Genomic DNA, 21,417 nt, shown 5'->3' on the forward strand with positions numbered 1-21,417 from the left:
CGAGCAGGATGAAATGCCGCCTTGTCGCACGCCGCTATATCGTTCTGGATTGGCTAGGCATTTTTCTTGGCCAGCATTGACTTGCCACACACTTATAAAAAAATGTTTTCGTTTTTTGTGGAAAAAACCTAGATTAAGTTTTTTTATTTAATAATACAAGCTAAGACAATCACTCTTTAGAAGTACTTTTCTTTGTAATCTACATCTTCACAAAACGCTGTCGCAGTTTGTCGCCATTTTTTTACTGCGAGTGCGCTCTCTTTTCCCGTTTAGAACCGCGTAGCCTAAAGTGTCACTCAAGGTCCCGAAGTGCACTCCCCGTAAGTGCGCTTAACTTGCCCGCTTGACAGGGGTATTAGTGTCCCTTCTGCTCTAATTGCTATAGAATCGCTATCACAACTCGCACAAATCAATGCCGTGTTCGCAGGCAAGTTCTCCGCCAACTTAAAGTCAAAATAACTAACGGTACTGGCGGACAGTGTATTTTTGGGCTGTTTTAGCTTAGCGCACAAAATCATCTGGTGTTGTCCTTACTTCGTTATTCTTGTGGCTAATGCCTACTTTTATTCTAATATGAAATAGTTCAATTGCAGTGATACTTTACACCTTCGAAAACCCAAGCTCGTACAAAACGTTTGACCATAAGAAACTGCAAAAAGGCATCAGTGTTCTGCAGTTGAGCATGCATAAAAGATTTCATGAAATAAATTCCAGTTCGGGGCTGGGGTGTTTGCATTCGCGTAGGACGGCGTCTTCTCACAGGTACCACTATAATTACCAAAGCCCGTCTTCTAAGAATCCTCCTTGGTCCTTTCTACAATTTCTGTGTTTGTTATTCTCAAACTATTGAATGTTAGCAAACAGAGAAATTCCTATATGGAGAGTGCTGCAAGCAATGAGGTGTAATGATAATTTTTCCGGAACGTCAAACAGTGCTGGACAGACTGCTATACACAAAACGCTTCACACAACATCGTTTCCCACCGTGCGCGACATCTGCATACTTTTGCTCTTTTTTGTCATTCCCCAAGCTTTCTTGAGGCGCAGTACATTCAAAGCAGATTTCCATATCTAATGGAGCTGAAGACGGAGCACGCATTCTTCGCTTACGAGATGGACAAGCATGCACAATTCCATCGCCTTAATTTTCATCAGATGGTTTGAATCAGTGCATAAGAAAAGAAAGAAACTACCGTGTTGCGTTAACTTCGTAGGTTTGTGATTCGGTGTTAAAGAAGTAATGAGATTAAGGGTTCAAAGAGTAGGGTGTATATTTTTTGACGTACGCTGTGATACCGGCTGGATAGGACTTGTTCAACAATTTAGACACTGTTTCATCTTGCCCTTGGTTATGTGGAAAGTAAAGAAGACTACGGACAGCATTTTTCTTAACGTTGTTTTTAGCTAAGTCTTATCTGCCTCTGCCATTCACCCAGCGCAACCACCGTATCAGCAGCGCTGGAATTGTAAGTGTAGAAATGAATACTCGAGACGCCAATTGCACCATTACATTTTTCTTTACTATACATTGTGAAACAGGCACATTTCACAGGCCAACTTCACTGGAATAGATGATGTTAAATATGTTGGATGATCGTGAAGAGGTTGAACTGTGGAAGAATGAGATTGATGAAAGAAAATGACGGCGGATTTTGGCCCTTAGTTATCATGTGTGTTTGTTTTCATGACCACAGCCGCCAAGACGTAGCTAATGTGCTACAACTTCGTTATTGTTTTACCCGCAATATATCTTTAGGACACGGCATTCAGTTACCTGGTTTGGAGCTAAATCTTAATTCTGAATAGCTGGAACGGGTAGACTTGAGCGTATGTGCTTACATTTCTGTACGTATCTAAATGAGTCATCAAGATGATTCGCACAAGACTCAGACATTTCATCCATTTGATGCATTTTCTTATGTGCTACCGAGTGATGCGATGTGCAGATTAGTCAAAATGACCATGAATTTATGAAAGTGGGTGTGATTGTGAACCAGCGAGTTTTGGTGTGCCATATTACCTGAAGGTGCCAGTAGTCTCTCGCCCAAACGATTTTCATAATGAAGAAGGCGTGCGAGTGCTTGTCTTGTAAAATTTTACGTCGCATTACGACGCAACGCGCCGGTCGACTACTGTCGTCCTATGCTTTTTGTGGACGGCGTGCCTCAACGCCCAGCACAATATCGCGCTCCGGAAACACGTTGATGAGAGGAACCTTCACTTTCATAGTAATTTCTGTTTCGCCGCAGACGCTGAATTTGTACTTTCTGATGAGCTTCGACAATACAGCCTTTAGTTCAAGCTGAGCGAGACGCTTTCCGATGCATTCACGAGGCCCGAAGCCGAACACAACGCCGGATGCAGCGAGGCGTTCCCCTTCGAGCTTCTCGCTGAACCGGTCTGGGTCGAAGTCGTAAGGGTCAGCCCACAGATCGGGATCGTGTAGAACATTCCACGTCGGCAAGATGACGTGAGAGCCTTTCGGGATGATATAGCCACTTGCCAGCGGAGTGTCCTTGGCGCACACACGTGACGTTACCAGCACCAAAGGTGGGTAGAGACGCAGACATTCTCTGATGACCGCGTCGAGCCGCTTCAGAGCCTGCAGATCCTCGTAGCTAAGAACGTCTTTATCGGGAAAGGCGGACATGAGCTCGTCGTGGAGCCGACGTTGTTCTTCGGGGTGCCTGGCCAACTCGTAGAGCGCAAACGCTAACGTGCTTGCCGTGGTCTCGTAACCAGCAACGAGAAAGACGAAGCAGTTGGACACAATATGCGTATCCTTGATGAAGCTGGTCTTTAACCTGATAGCGCTGGAGGCGGACGTAACTGTTCCATTTTGCACGCCGTTCGTGCTAGAGGCGTTCTTCTGAGCCTCAACCATTAGTTGAACAATATCCGCAGCGGCAGACGTTCCGCTCTTGCGCAGCTTGAGGACTTGATGCAGATTATCTTGCATTTGCGTGAACAGCCTCCCGTAGCTGAGTAGCGGAAATATGTATGACATAACAGTTCCGAGTGATGGCACCAGTATGCACACGTCATTGATCAGGTTCCCTGAATTCCACAGTATCTTCTTGATCGTGCTGATGACGGGATCATCCGGATTTTTCTGGCAGCCCGACTGTAGAAAAAACGAGAAAAGAAACTTAGAGGGTTACGAAATAAAGCAATATTAAGACAAGCTCATATTATATAAATTGCGTGCATTGAAATTCAACCGAGTTCGTTTTCTGGCATGATTTAAAAATCACGTATAAAATTGGAACTGAATGCTGCACTTTTCGTCCTTAGCTTAAATCGCCCCTAAAAGCAGTGCATGTGCATAAATCTGCGTCACTCTTCCCGCCTTCCTCCTTTGCGAGTGTGAGAAGACGCCGCCACACCAAGCCACCATCTTTCTCGTATCACCCTCGCAAGCGTTCGCTCGCACCTTCAGCCTATGGCGCGAGGCCGCGATGTTATCGCACTTGGACTTTATACGGAACATCACGGCGACGCCAAAGGCGGAAATTTGCCTGGAGTGTCCATTTAATCGCAATAAAAAAAGGTTAACCATCACCAGTGCCGTAAACAGGAAACAATAAATAATGCTTGAAGGCTCCATTTTCTTTTATTTTAAAATAATTGTAATTTAGTTTTGGCGACAAATGGTTGAGCTTCCTTTACAGTATCCTGGCAGGTGAGTAAATAATCAACTCCACATGTTGAAAATAAAGGTGATACCCCTCCTAACTTATCCGCGTTAATAAAATTTCGTTTAAAAAAGTTTCGTTTCGGTGAACAAAAAATACATAATTATTATTTCAGAACCGTAACCTATGAAATGCTCTCGAGGAAAGTATTTCATTTCACGTTCCTTAAATTTGAAGACGTGTTTCAGGTACTTTGGTAGCTGACGCGTCGCATGAAGTGTTTTATGACACGTGAAGTTTACGCGTTCAAGCTAGAAGTGCTTCGGCGCATGAATTAAGCGTTCTTGACGTGTATATACACTAATGCGATGTCCTCAATGTTCGCGTATTAATAACTCCTCTTCTTGACTTTCGCCAAGCTAGCATACATAGCTGTTACTTTCAAAATACTAGCATTTTTTAAATAAGCTGCAAAGCATAATTTAACAAACGGAATGTTTTTTTCATGCATCATTAAATATAAAGCTCGAATAATCACCAAAAACGAAAGCTTTCGTCTTGCGTACAGCTGTGATGTGCATGCTGCAAATGCTTACTTTTGAAAAACGAAAAAATAACAATAACATTTATCAATTTACGCCAATATATAAAGTAGTTTTTCTACCAGAAACGTCCAGACCGTGCGCGTGAGTAAAACATTATTTCGATAAGCTCATATAGCTTCACAAATTTTGGGCAAAGCATACCGCAAACGCGAAGTAAAAATGACGTGTGGGACACAGCGAGACATCTGACAGCGTACCGCTCAGCGCGTCCATAAAGTATATAGCTTTAAAAAACAATATGCTTAAGGCAGCTGAGACATCATTCGATAAGGGCAAAATACAGCTATGGGAGACTAAGCGCAACCTAACTGAATACAGTCCAGCAAGTGTTATGCACAACACCTCCGTGGACCATTTGGGGATACCTTCCCATATTTCCCAGCTCGAGAGTCCACGGCTACAATCAAACACCTGATTGCGGACATGCCCTGGTCAAAATCAGATACAACGGCGCTACCTGCAGTGGGCCTTCATCCCAAGAAACCACCAGACTGTGATTCTTGGTTCTCTGGCACCAACCATCGAGCACTATTGATGTTCCTCGCGAAAACCGGCCTACATTTGTAGATTTATTAGTTTATGCCGTTGGGCGAACTTTCGAAAAAGGTTGCTATGTACATAATCAACTCAAGGTTTTAGAAGCCCAGTGTGCATTACATCACTGCATCACACTTTATAAACTAAGCACAGTGGGACTCCGAACCGAGAGTTGAAGCTGCCAGCGGTTCGAATAATTTGGGCTTCGTACCTGCCATCCGAGGGAGCACTTGGTGATGACGTCCATAGAGACACCTTGGCAGAGCTTGGAGAGATTTACGTCAGCGCATCCGTTCGCCGACACTTGGTGGCTAACAATTTCCACCAAGGTGTCTGAACAATGGTGGATGATGTCTAGCATTAACTTCATCTTAACTGACGTGAAACTAGGATTTAGTAGGTTTCGGACTGTCTTCCATTCGTCCCCTGCGAAGCAAAGATAAAATGACCAGGAATAAAAAAATCAATTCCACATACGCATTTTATCATGGGATGTCCCAAGTATTAGAAAAGAATGTCCGCTTAGCTTCACTTAAATATAGGAGCTCAAGGTCTTAATCATGAAAAATGCAATAATGTAACGTGGTCGACGACAGTTGTAGTGCGTCGTCGAACACATGCTCGTAACCACGGCCTGTGAAAAGACATCACTGCTGCAGTTGATGCGGCACATTTCAATAAGATAGCCAATGTCGGCCCTTATCGACGAGTGCGAAAAATAGATAAATGCATGTGACCATTTATTTCACGTAATTATGTACTTCGGTAGCCGCGTTTAGATGAATGCGACAAGTGGCGCATCGCATCTAATCGCATTTCTAGAGCGTGGCATCATTGTATACGGCGGTAATGCGCTATGAAGGCGAGTCGCACCAATGCACCAGGAGAGGGTAGATCGAGATGGGTAAGTCACCTCATGCGGTGCATGTAAGAGCTGGCGTTTACATAGAGAGGAAAAATGAAGCGGCTGCCTGCGTGTGCTCTCTTCCTCTCGCGGGCGAAACACGCTCGCCGGTAACAGGTTCTGGCGTTTTTAGGACCTATAAGCTCTATCACACAATATTACTGTTATGCAAAAGAAATGCTATACGCTACTGTCGCATTCTTGTAAACGCGGATGATGATTCCCTTTGGTCAACGTTGTTCCCACAGCATTTTGGTCGGCATAAGCAGTGGCATTTAGCACAGCAGCAGATGCTTACGTCTACATTGCTCGTTGCAGCAGCATTGCTGTATTGAAGTGTGCCTTTTGCTGTGATCTTTATGAGTTTGTTTCTTTCAGCATGACTCAGCAACATTGGATACAGGAGCACTGAAAATTAAACGTCAGAAAGCTAAACTAAATATTAGGAGGCAAATATTTAGGAAAATATATACAAAAATGGTAATCAAGCTGTTGCTGGAATGGTTCGCGTATGGATAAAAATAAAATATAGACTTCTGAAACGAAGTCATGATCGTTAAATTCAACTCTGTTTGCTAATAAAGAAGGTTTATTCGAGAAGAAATATGTGATAATGTTAAGCTTGCACACCGATGCCATACGTGTTTCCCGCGGCCTTACTACCATAAATTTACTTTCTCTGAGTAATGAGCACTGGTAGACGGATACTAAAGAGTCCACGTGCTTCAAATGCAATTTCTTCGGGATAATTTTATTCTTAACTTGCACTGCAGCGTAGCAGCATATTAAGCCTCCCAAAAAATTGTAAACAGATGCAATATATATGAATACTCTAATTAAGGTTTCGTTCTACATTTCAGTTAAATACACGTACATGAGCCAATGTGGCGCTATCTCATAACGATGCCGCTGCAAAAGAGTAATGTAACGACTGTGGCCCATGAACGCCAACAAGAACGCTTGTCACCTGTCATGGTGGCGTAGCGGCTTTGGTGTTGCACTTATAATCCCGAGGTAGCGGTATCAAATCCCGGCCGCGACTGCCGCATTTCAATGGGGACGAAATGCAAAAGCGCCCGTGTAACGTTCAATGGGCGCACGTTACAGAACACCAGGTGGTCAAAATTATTACGGAGTCCCGCACTACGACGTAGTGCGGGACTCCACGATATAGTCGGAATAAAGTGCGGGAAACCACGATATAGTCATATCGTGGTTTCGGTACGTAAAATCCCAAAATTTAATTTAAAGAAAGCTTGTTATAGCTCCATGGGTTTCTGAGAAAAAATTCACAAATTCCCATTTGATTTCAGAATAGGGTAAATGTTTACGCGAATGTATGAGGCGTTGGCCGATAGCAGTTGTCACTACCACTATTGTTATTTTTGTTCACTATCATATCGAATAAGCTATTTTGTACATATTCACGCAGTAATGTAATTTGCACAGATGACTAGCTGCAGCATACAACTGCTTCCATTCATATAGAGTCTTCTCTATTGGTTTGGCTGAACAACATGCGTAAGCGCCATGTTGTGCGACTATGAGTGGCTGTCATCACTCGTTGAGGGATATGAATAGCAATTCAATAGCAATAGCAATATGAATTGTTTACAGTAAATGGATTGTTCCATGCCTGTGTGATGTGCTTCACATTCAATCCTTAGTCAGTTAAACCGAAATAATGTCTAGTTCCTTTGGAATTAAACGCCAACGACGCTAATACTATTTAGGGAAGGTGTGTCAATGAAAAGAATGCTGATCCAATCAGCACCGGACAGCATTACCTGACTATCTGATGTCACGTGGTTTTAATTCGGTTAAATATACAATATATATACAATATACCGGGTGTCCCAGTTAACTTGGACCAAGATTAAAAAACAACAACCAGGAGCTCTAGAGAAATTGTGCCGACTGCATAGCAGCCGTAGTCGTTTGTACTTACAGCCAGTATTTTTTTTCGTCGCGAAGTATTATTAATTGATTTTAATTAGTGAACGTTTTAATTATTGCTTGCATCGCAAACATATCAATTAGAAAGTTGTAGGTAACCTCAAATAACCTCCGAATCAAACATTTGTTTCGTGCTCAGCTTTGCCTCGTTGGTTTTACCGGGAAAAAGTAAAAGTGCGGGAAACATCTAAAATACGAAATAGATACGCGCTCACGCGCGGGTACTCAAGCACTCCCAAGCGAATAGCCACGGATATGGGACTTTACTTGCGGCGGCAGCTCGATACAGGGCTTCCCGCTATGTGATGGTCGCCGCATCATGAGAACACGCCGCTGACGCATTAGACAGTTTTAGCAGAGCACCGCTTCCGCTCAGATTTCACGCTCTGAGATACTAGAGTGTTTTAGCTGAGTGCTTACTGCCCGCTCCGCTCAGACCGGCATATGCTAGCAAATTCCACACAACCGCTTAGCGGCAACGCTAGTGCGCTTGCGCACAACGCTCATACCGTCAGCGGAACGAAGATTGCATCCCTCGCTCCGCTACAAAGCCGACTGAGCGGAGCCTGACAGCGTGTCTACTTGGCCTCTTCGTTATTTTGCAGCCGGGTTGATAGCGCGTCGCTCGCGTCTCGGCAAGACACGCTTATCTACGCAGTTCTCTGCAGTATCTCAGAGCGTGAAATATTAGCGGAGCATAAGCGGCGCTCTGCTAAAAGTGTCTACTGCAGGGAACTGCGTAGATTTCGCATTTGATAAGCGCGGCTTGCCGAGACGTGAGCGACGCGCTATCAATCAGCTCGGCTGCAAAACCACGAAGAGGCCAAGTAGACGCGCTGTCACGCTCCGCTCAGTCGACTTTGCAGCGGAGCGAGGGATGCGGTCTTCGTTTCGCTGCCGGTATGAGAGTTGTGCGCAAGCGCAATAGCGTTCCCGCTTAGCGGTTGGGTGGCATTTGCTAGCATATGCCGGTCTGAGCGGAGCGGACTGCAAACGCTCAGCTAAAACTCTTTTGATAAGCGTAGCGGAGCCGTAAGGGGGGGGGGGGGGGGGGGTTGGAAGCCGGGAAACCATGACGGCGCACATGGGACTGCCATTTTGCGCACTCATGTTCTTATGTGGATAGGCGCGCCCGGAACGTATGTTCCCTTTTGTTCCCTTTAGCAGTAGAAACAAACTTTGTGCAGGCTATGTCTATCTAATGCGTTCTGGCGAATCTGTATGGCCAGCATAAGTTGTTGTCGATTACGCAAATAATTTTTGCTTGACGTGTCAGTACGTAGATAATAACAGGCCATCTCAACGATACCACGCCAGAGCCCTGCTCTTCAAAGAAACAGTTATGCCCTTCACGAATGATCACAAGGCTAAAATGGTCCTGGCTCTGGGGGTGGCGCATGGCGACAAGAGGAAGGCAGCCAAGCTATTCCGGATGTGGCATTGTGGAGGACGCCCTACTCCGTCAACAATAGTTAGAACTTCGAAGTCCTTTGCGAGACGGGTAACTTCACAACAAAGCGACACAGGACTGCGACGGTAGTTCAAGAAGCGCAAATGGATGTTTTGGCATTCGTTGCTGCTAACCCTCACGGTAGTGTGCGCGACGCCAGTGCGGAGGCCGGAGCCTCAAGGTCATCAGTGTGGAGGATTTTACGAAAAAGGTCAAATGTACCCTACCGTGTAGTACATCTCAAAAACTTGAAGACCGAGATTTTGAAAACAGACTTGACTTGGATTTTCACGAAATGTGAAGAAGAACCGGACTTTCGCACTCGCGTGCTTTGGACGGATGGGCTAATTTCTCAAGAAATGAACAAGTTATTTTTCACAATGCACACTACTGGAGTGATCAGTGTCCCCACTGGCTGGCACAAACACGACACCAATACCAGTGGTCAATTAATATGTGGTGCGGTATTTTTGATGGCAACATCATCGGACACATCTTAGTTGACAACACACTAACGACGCAACGCTACGGCAACGACATCCTCGAGGACCCCGTGAACGACGTCTGTTGCAACTTTCCACTTGCGCACCTTCGGAACATCTGGTTTCGAAACGATGGTACTCCTGCGCATAGTAGTAGTCAGTTTGGAGCGTGGCTCGACAGTATTTTTCCTGGACCGGCACGGACCTGTACCCTGGCCTTCAAGGTCGCCGGACATGACACCGCTGGACTTCCTGTGGGGCTACGTGAAAGATCGCGTGTAAAGCAGCGAAACTACCTCACCGGACGCCATAAAGGCAAAAATAAGCAGTCTGCCGCGAGATTCTAACGTGGTTGGTCAAAGCTGCCACAGCGCAAGTGTTAGAAAGAAGCAAGTGCTGTATTGCTTCAGACGATAACCTGTTTGAACACGTGCTATAAGTGGCAGTGGAAAGTAACCGCTCAAAACTGGTGGAAAACGTGACTGTTTAACGCACCTTCATGATGTCACCCTATCCTTACATTAAAAAAACTTGCGACAAAGATAGAAATAGGTAAACAACTGCTTTGTTTTGCCTCTTTTCCGGAGTTCAAGAGACAGAACGGGTAAATGGCTAAACCTTTGTATGTTTCTCATTGGGTGGCTGAGACGCCTTACGTGCTCTTGGTTAATTTTTATTGAACTAAATTCCTGAGTAGCTCTTTTCTGTTCTTCCGAGAGCTGCCTTTTATTTCTTTTTTTCGTGCTCTTTCGCGCACTGTTTTTTTAAAACATTGGTTGAATTTATTTTGTTGCTTTGTTTCATGATACGCAAAGGTTAAAGCTATCGCAAGTGCCTAATGATCGAGCACAACATTCTTGCGTCCGCGCATGGTGACGCTTATCACACCACGCTAGTTAGGTCACGAAACATCTCGAGCCATCCTACATGACGAAGCTTTGTACGATGCGGCGATAAATGAATGCAGCCATATATCTTTGAAAGGTTGCTTGGAGGGGCTTGAGTAGCGGCGTGGGAGCGCGCATCTATTTCATATTTTACGTATTTCGCGAGATACGCGGGATACCATGCACACTTCAGCACGAAATAAATCCTTGATTCGGAGGTTATTTGAGGTGCCCTACAACTTCGTAATTGACATGTTCGCGATTCAAGCAATAATTTAAAATTTCACTAATTAAAAGCAAATAATTAATTAATACTTCGTGATGAAAAAATACTGGCTGTAAGTGCACACGACTGTCGCTAATATGCAATCGGTGCGATTTCTCTAGAGCTCTTGGGTTTTTCAAATCTTGGTCCAAGTTAACTGTGACACCGGGTAGAACTTGTGCGCCTCTCATGTTTGACGTTAACTATATACAGTAATGCCTCGAGTATTTTTGTTGAGACATGAAAGGTCCTTTCCTATGAGATACTGCAGTTTTCACATGCGGATACGCTTGCGAGTTTTCACATAATTATAGTTTTGTCTCACGGAAGCTGCCCATTTAGATCCCACGCCGCTACTCAAGCCCCTCCAAGCAACCTTTGAAAGATATATGGCTGCATTCATTTTTAGATGACATCATGCGGCTCCATGCCGCATGATGTCATCTTAGCGCTAGATAATAGAATTCCGGTTGATTGTATGTTTTTAGACTTCGCAAAAGCCTTTGACAAATTGTCGCACCAACTATTACTACTTAAGCTCAGCACGCTAAACATCGACCCGAATATCCTCAAATGGATAGAATGCTTTCTGACCAACCGCACTCAGTACGTAACAGCTAATGATTGTTCCTCACATCCATGCGCAGTTAAATCTGGCGTTCCACAAGGATCAGTTTTAGGTCCTTTGCTCTTTTTAATATATATCAATGACCTTCCGCGTAACATCAAGTCATCCATAAAACTGTATGCAGATGACTGTGTCCTGTACCGTAGAATAACTAACGAAAACGATAACTACCTTCTTCAAGCCGACCTTAATCGCGTCTCTGACTGGTGTAGTACATGGCTAATGACTCCTAACGTAAATAAATGTAAAAGTATGGCAATCTCGCGTCTTTCTAACACTTCTGAACCTTTTACCTACACCTTGAATGGAACTAAATTGGAGCAGGTTAGTACTTAGAAATACCTTGGTGTTTACATATCCAATGGTTTATCATGGCACTCTCACATTAACTACATTACTAACAATGCTTGTCGTACTCTTGGTTACCTTCGCCGAAACTTTCGCCAAGCGCCAGCACACCTTAAACTACAGCTATATGAAACATTAATCCGTCCAAAGCTCGAGTACGCTTCAGCCGTATGGGATCCCGCTCAATCAACGCTAATTGACACCTTAGAATCGGTCCAGAACCATTCAGCTTGATTTATACTCAATAATTATGCTCGTACTGCCAGTGTCATCTTGATGAAATCCACTCTTCACCTTCCAGACCTGGTAATGAGAAGAAGGATTTCCCGTCTCTTGCTTTTTCATAAATTTTTTTCATAATCAAGTACTTCGACAGGAATTCATCTCAGAACCTGCCTACTTTTCATCACGTGTTGACCACCCAAATAAAGTAGCCGTTCCTTTGTGCCGCACTAATCTTTTTTTACATTCTTTTCTTCCGAAGACAAGTAGAGAGTGGAATCACCTTCCCCCCTCCATCGCTGCCACTGAGGACCAAGCATTGTTCAAGTCTGCAGTTACTGAACACTTACTGGTGTAGCTGCAAACTAATGTTGTTGTTGTTTTCCTGTGAATTCCTTTTATTGCTTTGTTTTTTATTTACATTGCACCCACCCCCTCTGTAACGCCCTCTGGGTCTTGAGGGTATACTAATAATAAAATAAAAAATAAATAAAAAGTAACATTTCTGAACATATGCGTGTATGCGGTGCCAACTTAAAAGGCCTGTAGAGCGCTGAACATTTCTGATTATTCTCAAGCTTAGAAACCTGCCGAATTACAGCAAGGTTATGATAAGATATAGTGAGTGCTTTCCAAACTGGCCACCCAGCTTAGCGGCATGATCGAGTTTCGCCCTCTCTGAGCTTTACTATAGTCAAAGGCCCGGCAGACGCTGTTATCCAGTCCCAGTGAGTGTAATGGAATGGTGCTTCTACAAGAGAGACTTCTGTGTAGTCATATCTGCATGCACCTAAGGTACTGATCGTGGGGTAGACGCTTCTGTACAGGCATCGAGCGGCAAGCAGAGAGCACATTTCATTTTCTAACGGAAAGTGTGGATTATTAGAGCGACTGCATGGAAGTTTATAAAATTGATATGTATGTAATGCTACTGAAATGCCGGCCTGCTAACACGGGCGCAAGCTTACAAAGGAATGGACACAAATCGGGCATTTCTGTTGTCATTTTAGTTCCTGCTTATGTCCGTGCTAGCACGCCTACCTCTATGTAACATAAAGTATGGATGCACCGTAAATAAATGTTACCTTTCAGTCCTATGAGGCTGTTCAGAATGCACTCGATGTCGGTTACCATCGGTGGCCGGTCTGTGAATTCATGCGCTCGCTTAACGAAGATTTCCTTGGCAATGTTGACGTCGCCAATGACAACTTTCGCAACCTCGCCTTCGTAGAAACCGTACACCTTTCCATACTTTTGGGCCCACTGCTCCATGACCTGTGCGGTGACAGTAAATACCCGTGAAACACACACAAAACACGGCAGTTTAGTTTTGTTCTTCACACCTGCCGAATAACTTGCCCACAAGCAGAGTTATCGAGCTAACACTGACATGACTGAATCGCTTGGTTGACATTTTTTGTGAAAAGTTGTAGTATATGACTTTTAACGGAAGAAAATTGAAAAGTGCAGCGCCGTAACTGTCTCTCACTGTGAGGACACCTCAACAGCACCGTGCAAGGGTGAGGGGAAGGGAATAAAAGAAGAGAAGAGAAAGGAGGCCTCCCAGTCGAGCACCCAGGCCGACCACCCGAAGAAGACCTGGAAACCTGTTGACCCTTCCTAGTGACATCAATCTTCATTGTTTAAAGCGATATGTTTCTTTTGGCTCTTTTAGTTCTAAGTTTCAAGACGTTTATGTGACCTTGAAGCTGAGCTTGACGCGTGCATACACACAAACACAAAATAACAAAGAAAATGAAAATAAAAGTCAACGAAAACATATCTTGCCACCTGTGGGAGCCGAACCCACAACGTGCACATGATGTTTGCGTTATACTACCAATTGTCCTGTGGTGACGCCTATCAATCCGTGCACTAACTTGGGCAGTTATGTTTACTAGATCTGGCCCTGGCAGTGTTAGCCAGCTGCACTAAGAGACATGGTGGGTGGAGGTGGAACATCCTTTTTTGTCCGATGGCGTCACGTAACACGGGAACATAGGAGCGCAGGCACGTGGCTAAAAACCCCCGCATGCTACCCAACGACATCAAGGCTGCCAGATTGGACACCGTCGTGATGAATGAACGAGAGAAGCAGAGGGGCTCAATTTTTGGTAATCACAACCACATAAAGCCCACAGACAATGAAGCCAAGGAAAGAATTGGGTAAATTAGGTGTGGTTGAAACTGGAATGTAGAAAATGATAAAGAAAAAAGGAAATGAAGGTGGAAGAAAAGCTCACTATATATAAATAATCACAGAGAAGAATTGTCGTGGTTCTGGTTTTAGTTTAGCAGCAGGAAATAAACTGCACACGTACAGAAAACTGTGTTCACTAACGTTTTTACTAAACAGTATCGGGATGACACTTTTTCGTACACATGCGGATGAATGTGGACGTCCGCGCGATACAAAATGAAACGTAATGTTCAGATTGACGCCATGGCCCTTTCGTCACACACATACATTACGTTTCCGAGGGTTTGTTTCGAACCCGCTTCCGCTAGCACAGATACCCAATGCTCTAACCATTAGGCCACCGACGCATGCATACAACTACGAATAAAACACCTTTACAAATTTATCTCGTGCAAGCGAGCTATATCAGACACTTGGCGCGTGAGGCGTGTCGCTTAGCGGGAATTTAATTATAACAAGCGAGCGCTCTCATCTTCTACCTCGCAATGAAGGTAGAAGTCCGTCACAGCAATTTGCTGCGCGTCTCTCATCATGCTGTGGCGTGCTTCTAAATGGTTTAGCGCGACGTGCCTTGTGGTTAAACACGTTTTAAAGCTAATCAAAAGTTTCGCTCTCTCTGCAATGACCATCACGATGCCTGCGGGACGCGTTCGTCACTAGAATCTGCAGCGCGTGTCTTGTCGTAATGCGCCGTTTTGCCTTGCTGGCGCATCACAGCTTCGCGCACATCGATTACCCAGAGTGCGGGGGACCTGCATAATGTTTTTAAGGCAGAATATTTCTGGTCGTAAATATTCAGTACAGATGTCAGCAGTCATAGAGGCATTGCGTAATCAAGGAGTACAGGAGCCATACGTGAATATCTTAGAAAATATGTACAGAGATTCCGCCATTACATTGATCCTCCACAAGAATATATAGTAGACTTATACCTATCAAGAAAGCGGTCAGACAAGGAAACACAATCTCTCCAATGCTATTCACTGTATGCTTGGAAGTATTCAAGCTCTTTGACTGGGAAGGCTTAGGAGTGAGGATCAACGGCGAATATCTCAGCAACCTTCGGTTTGCAGATGACATTGTCCTGTTCAGCAACAATGGGGACGAATTACAGCAAATGATTGAGGACCTTAACTGAGAAAGTGTAAAAGTGGGGTTGAAGATTATTATGCAGAAGACGAAGATAATGTTCAATAGCCTGGCAAGGGAACAAGAATTCAGGATCACCAGTCAGCCTCTAGAGTCCGTAAAGGAGTACGTTTATCTAGGTCTGTTACTCACAGGGGACGCTGATCATGAGGAAGAAATTTGCAGAAGAATAAAATTTCGTTGGAGTGCATACGGCAGGTATTGCCAAATCCTTATTGGGAGCTTACCACTGTCATTGAAAAGAAAAGTGTACAATTATTGCATTCTACCGGTGCTAGCATATGGGGCAGAAACTTGGAGGCAATGTTGCCAGGTCCGATGTGGCGGCGTGGGCAAAAGCCAGAGAAGTTGTAGCCCAATATAGCCAAACACAAAAAGTGTAAAATATTTCGCAGCCAAATAAAGCCATTTTTATTTGCAGTTTTATTTGTGCATACATCTTCAAATTCGACTACGACAATCCTTTTTGAGCACAACCTGTCGTAACAAAATGTCCGTGCCGTCGTGACGGTCGGCCCTTGACATCAACAACAGCGACATCGTGCTTGCACAGAACCCTTTTTGGTTGGGCCCGGAAACTCTTAAGTTCCAGCGAATCGCTGCAGAGGGCGAGATCAGTGCTTTTATTTTATGACAGATAGCACTAAGTTATTATCTTTAGTTATTTACAGAACTATTAACTACGAACTCTACTTTTTAGCTGTCGCGAACGCAAAATAGCACAGCAAGAACATGCGTTAAAATAAAGTGTCAGACAACAGATGCCACTCGCTGTCTGAATCAGTGTAAGCGAAGCTTTAAAAGATTACTGCGCAAACGGCAGACCAGTGTAAGAAGCGCGCAGTCGTTTTCGGCGACGAGCACGTCCCGAACGTAACTCGCTTGAAATGGTAAAAGCCGCGACGACGCACAAAGAGCAAAGGTAAACAATAAATTGACAACAGTGGTTATGCTGTAAAAACCGGTCACTGTCAAAAAAGCAAACCATGTTAATGTGCATAAAGTTTTAGAATAGGGGCCCCGAAAGTTAGTGGCCCCGAAGAGCTTTCCGGGTGATAGAAGTATTTGGGGTGATGAAGTTGGGAAATTTGCAGGCAGAAGTTGGAATCAGCTAGCGCAAGACAGGAGCAATTGGAGATCGCAGGGAGAGTCCTTCGTCCTGCAGTGGACATAAATATAGATTGATCATGATTATGATGATGATGCTGACTTCCAGTCGTCTCACCAGTCGAACGTGCAGAAAATCTTTAATGGAACTTATAACATTGCTGCATGAAATTGAATGAGCTCGCGAGATTAGGAAGGAAAATGGATTTTATGGCCAGTGCTGTTTCACAGCCGCTTACAAATTTATCTGGCACTGCCTTGTTACAGCACAAAATCTTTTCTTTCCTTACATTGTCCGGCTTTTATTTCTAGCTGTCGCCTTACGCACCCGTTGGCCTTCGTAATAACTAGTTGGTCCTTATTCTTGCTCAGTCTCGTGCTGAGTGTCTTTTTTTTAATGAGTAAATGTACGGGAGGTTGGGCGGCCTAATATTTTCTCACCTTATTAATTTTTCATGAGAACAGGTAAACAACACATGCATGCAATTCACATGTGTACGCATGAAAAAAAAAACGAGTACAAACGCATTTGGGCCAAGTACTTCACGTACTTCGCGCGAGCAGCTGTTAGAGAGTTTACGCCACGCTCTAGCTTGTATTATTATTGGCTTTCACATTCGTGCAAACTACTTACCCGAAGATACCATAACAAATATTTCACGCTCATAGGTTCTCTGTTCGCGTTATTTTTGTCCGCAAAGTGGATAGCTATAGTTTCCTTTTTTATAACTTGTAGGTGTACAATGAGAATTTTACCAGAATGCTGTGTATTTCAGCTGATAAGCGATAGCTGTGACAAACAAACAACCACAAAATCAAACAAACATTAAAGAACTGGACACAATTTTTACACATGAATCAGAGGCAACTTTAAAGCCTTTCCGTTGTTTTCTGTAGTCTGCAAATTCGCATGTTTTCTTCAATGTATTTTTTTTTCTGTTTCTCCCCGTTGAACCAATAACACTAAGGCTGCTCAATGTAATTACATATGTGGACAGGCAAGCCATTGCAGCTCCTCAGAGCCGCAACATTGCAATGGTTAATCGTTTTTTCTTTCCTACTTAGGAAAAAGTACCTAGAAGGTCAGTGTGATTACCCATTGATCCTGTGACCAGTGGATACAGCGGCGTGCATGAAAAAGTCCGCGGGGGTCGTGAAGTCTGATACAGCTTTAGTTTAACGTTAGCGTTATAGCGGGGTTAAGGGAAATAGCGTCACCGTTACGCAAACGAACTTTGCAGAAATAGAGTTTAAGTATAGCGTTATAGCGTAGTTTACGTGCGGGACGCTATTCCATTACGCTTTTGAATTTCGTATACATAGGGCACCTAATTCTATGTGTGTGTGCGTCCGGAAAGTGCGAGCACAATGGAAGCCAGGAGCGCGTTGTATTTTTACTTCCCATGTCCGCCGATCTGCAGCGAAACAGACAAGCAGTGCAAGCTGTCTACCATAGCCGCCGAAATCTTCCCATATCAGACAGAGGCCATATGCCGTCATTGCGCCTATCTTCCGACTTTACCGATAGGTGACGCTCGCATCTCGTAGAAAATTTCACTCGTTAGGCTTAGGCGCGTTCGAAACGAGAAGCGCTCTCGAAAATTCCTTAAGGCTATCCAAAATACTCTGTCGTCGATGCGGCCTGAGGCTAAGCGAAAGCCGTTTACACAGTGATTTGCTACTAACGAATTGAATTCTACAAAAAGAACGCGAAATTCAGTTCGAAGCGGGCGGCCGTGAGCGCCGCCATGTTGTACACAAACTACATAAAACACGCAAACACGGTAACGTTAAAGCAGAGAAATAGCGTCCGTTCGGTAAACGGTATCGGTCGTTTAACGTTCTGCGCATGCGCATTCCGATCCCGCTATTCCTCTAAGCCCGCTATTACGGTAAGCACGCTAAACTAAAGCTGTCAAGAATAGCGACTTATTTTATTTTACGCGGGCTCTTACTTTTCTCGTATCTTCCGAACATTTTTCTCATTCTGCATATGACGCTGGAATTATGACAATCTAGTTGGACGCTTCCTTGCTGAACTCGGCGAGAAATAAAAAAAGGCATTTATGGTGTTTGCTTATGGAAGGTTTGTTAGTAAATGTTTTGCTAAGTAAACCTCAAAACTGTTTTTTTTTTTACTTTTAAGGACTGAATTTCTGGGAGTGAGGTGTTCATAAATATGTTATGTTAGACTAGAATTTCGTGTTGAACAACCACGCGTAAAAGGAGAGACACAATGAGAAGACACTAGTGCTAACTTTGTCGGCTTTTCTCTTTCATTAGGCAAGCACATAATGTTCCCATTGTTCATTTATTGCTTTCCAATGTGATTCTTTGCACTACATCATTGCACTCTTAGAGAAAAGAAACAGGATCTGAGTTTCAATGTTGTGGCGCTGCTTCTGACAAAAAAAAATCGTTTTCAGGTCTTTCTCGAAGACAACCCCTCTTGTTCAATGTTTGCACCCTAATGCTTCGTGCTTTCTGCTTCTCTTCCTAACTATCCATTTTGCTGAGCTTACACCGCAATGTAGCTTTGATTTCAGTTGTACGCTTCCCACCTTGTATCAACAGAAGCTGCTTACGGTGCTGGCCGAAATTAGATTTTCGACTATATGAAATTATGAATTCCGTGCTTCACGGTGATTTCAATACCTTGATTCGGTCCTTCTTGAGTTCCATGTAGTTTCCAAAAAATAGGCTTGGTTCAGGTCCTGGAATTCCGTATCTTCTCAGCCGACCCTGTTTGTGGCGTCTCCGAGTGGCCCACAAGGTAAATGCAGCAAAGAGAAAGACCGCTGCAAACAGAGTAACCTCTAGCGGGGGCATGCTCATGTCCGTAGCCGGAGCCTTCAGGGCTCGCCCCAAGTGGAACCTGCGCTGGGAACACCAAACAAAAAATACCACAGACGAATGAAAAGCCTTTAAGGCGTAAACTTTGCAGGGCTACTTCCCTCGGAAATCTCTCCATCCATCTGTCTGCTACGCGTGGCACCATGCGATCCATAGGTATACATGGGGTCCTATGGGGGTATATATGAGAATGCCTTATCACTTCGTGTGACTGCTGAGATGCATGATTATGCCTATATATAGTGAGTACTGAAGAGTTATTAAGAGTAACTAACGTTAATAAAAGACTGATAATATAATTATGACGAAATTATTTAGGCCTAATGAGACTCCTTCAGAATAATGAAGTGCAAGTAAGCCTAACGGCGATTAATTACGATGAAAAACTTAAGCGCAACAATGATTACTTGAGGGTAATTAAGAATAGAAAGGGTTTATAAACTTAATGTATGGTAAATAAATTAGACTAATCGAGATTAATTAGCGCTAAACTAATTAGCCATATTTAAGAATGATTATTGGTACTTATGCTTAGTTAAGCCTAACCTCAATTGACTGACAATAAACTAATCAAGTCTACTCCGGATCAATTAAGTTTACTTCGGCCCAATTAGGAGTAATTACGATATGGTTACTTAAGCCCAATCAACAATAATAAGTGTAATAATGATTATTTCTGTTACATTACCTAACCCTAATTCAGATGATTTACTATTGCATTAATCTCGCCCATTAAAAATAATCCCGACCCGCCGTGGTTGTTTAATGGCTATGGTGTTCCCGTGACCTAAGGACGAGGTCACGGGAACAAATCCCGGCCACGGCGGCCGCATTTCGATGGGGGCGAAACGCGAAAACGCCCATGTACTTAGACTTAGGTGCACGTTAAAGAATCCCAGGTGGTCCAAATTATTCCGGAGTCCTCCACTACGGCGCGCCTTATCAGATCGCGGTTTTGGCACATGAAACCCCATAATTTCTTGTTAAATAATTCCCCTAATTAGATTGACCAATCAGGTAATTGCAACAGGTCATTGCAATATTTCAGCACATTGCGTCATCCACGACACAGTGAGCCCCGGCGTGCGTAACTCGGCCACTGAATCAATCATTCGTTGCATGAGTGAAAGATCAGGGACTGAAATTAAGGCTTGCAGACTATTAGCTACCGCTAGGGAGGTTATGCAGTAATTTTCGATTGTGGCTCTTGTTTAGCTACACAACCTGTCACAATGAAGAGTGGCGTTGGCAGCAAAATCAATACGACCCAGGGGCGCATGTAACGTAAAGTTATTCCATTCTGACGTTATTCCAATTTGCAGATGTCAAATTGGCTGGCGAGAGGCAAGGAGCGCAACGAAGAGAGGGTTCCGGGGGGTGGCCAAGCTAGCGCAATGAAAGTAGATAACCGGGTGAGGAGAGTGGTGCCGGCATCTCCGACTGGACCACTTCATTTTGCTTAATCTTGCGGTGGCTCTTCCACGATTGTGGCGGCGTGCAACGGGGCGCTAAATATGACGCCAGAATGAATGTTCAGTGAAGCAGATTTGGCAGAGCGATGTCGTATGCGTGCCAAAAGGACTCGACAACGTTATACTAACACGCAAAAATGTTAATTATACGCAAAGAAATTGAGTCTCGCCCGCAGCTCCGATCAGCCAGCGCCAGAACTATCTGTACACAGTCATCTATTCCTTTCTACACAGTCTCCGGCTATTCGAAAAAAAAAAAAAGATCAGTTTTTAAGGCGAAAGCCTTAGGTGTCTATGTTCACGGTTCCCTTGGTGGTGACCTTGGCGAAACTGCGCTGTGACGAAAAATGGCCGACACCGCAAAGAATAAAGCTACGTCAACAAATACTCGGCCTGACGTCACATTTTTCAGGGAAGTTCCTGTAAACAATGTAAATTAATGGCTTTGAAAAGAAAATGTGGTACATTTCGATCTGGGTGGAAATTGAGGCCAGGCCGCCCGCGAGTGAGACGAGCACGCTTCCCTGAAGCCACGGCTGCTCCCCGGTTCTGGCTTACTAGTGCGTGCTCGATTGCACATGTCGCGTGGTCACAGGCACGCGCTCGTGCCACTGCTCACGCGTTCGTCGTCTTCTTCCACAGCTGGATCCTACGCTGCTCATAATGCCAGCGTTTCCATACTGCCCCTCGCGTTCGTGCCACTATACTCGCGCGTTC

General features: G+C 44.2%; 1 protein-coding gene across 1 annotated transcript; it reads right to left on the reverse strand.

Moving 5' to 3' along the window:
* Positions 1–1,536: 1,536 nt before the first annotated feature.
* LOC119445741 (cytochrome P450 3A4) lies at positions 1,537–19,230 on the reverse strand. The gene is made up of 4 exons (XM_049663142.1): positions 19,031–19,230; positions 13,005–13,194; positions 4,989–5,233; positions 1,537–3,124 (listed from the first exon to the last, which is right to left on the reverse strand). Exons 1-4 carry the CDS (start codon positions 19,208–19,210, stop codon positions 2,141–2,143), a joined length of 1,599 nt encoding a protein of 532 aa, XP_049519099.1. The 5' UTR covers positions 19,211–19,230; the 3' UTR covers positions 1,537–2,140.
* Between the last annotated feature and the right edge of the window lie 2,187 nt (positions 19,231–21,417).

This window comes from Dermacentor silvarum, chromosome 1 (genome assembly GCF_013339745.2).
Source record: "Dermacentor silvarum isolate Dsil-2018 chromosome 1, BIME_Dsil_1.4, whole genome shotgun sequence".
In the NCBI taxonomy this organism is placed as follows: domain Eukaryota; kingdom Metazoa; phylum Arthropoda; class Arachnida; order Ixodida; family Ixodidae; genus Dermacentor; species Dermacentor silvarum.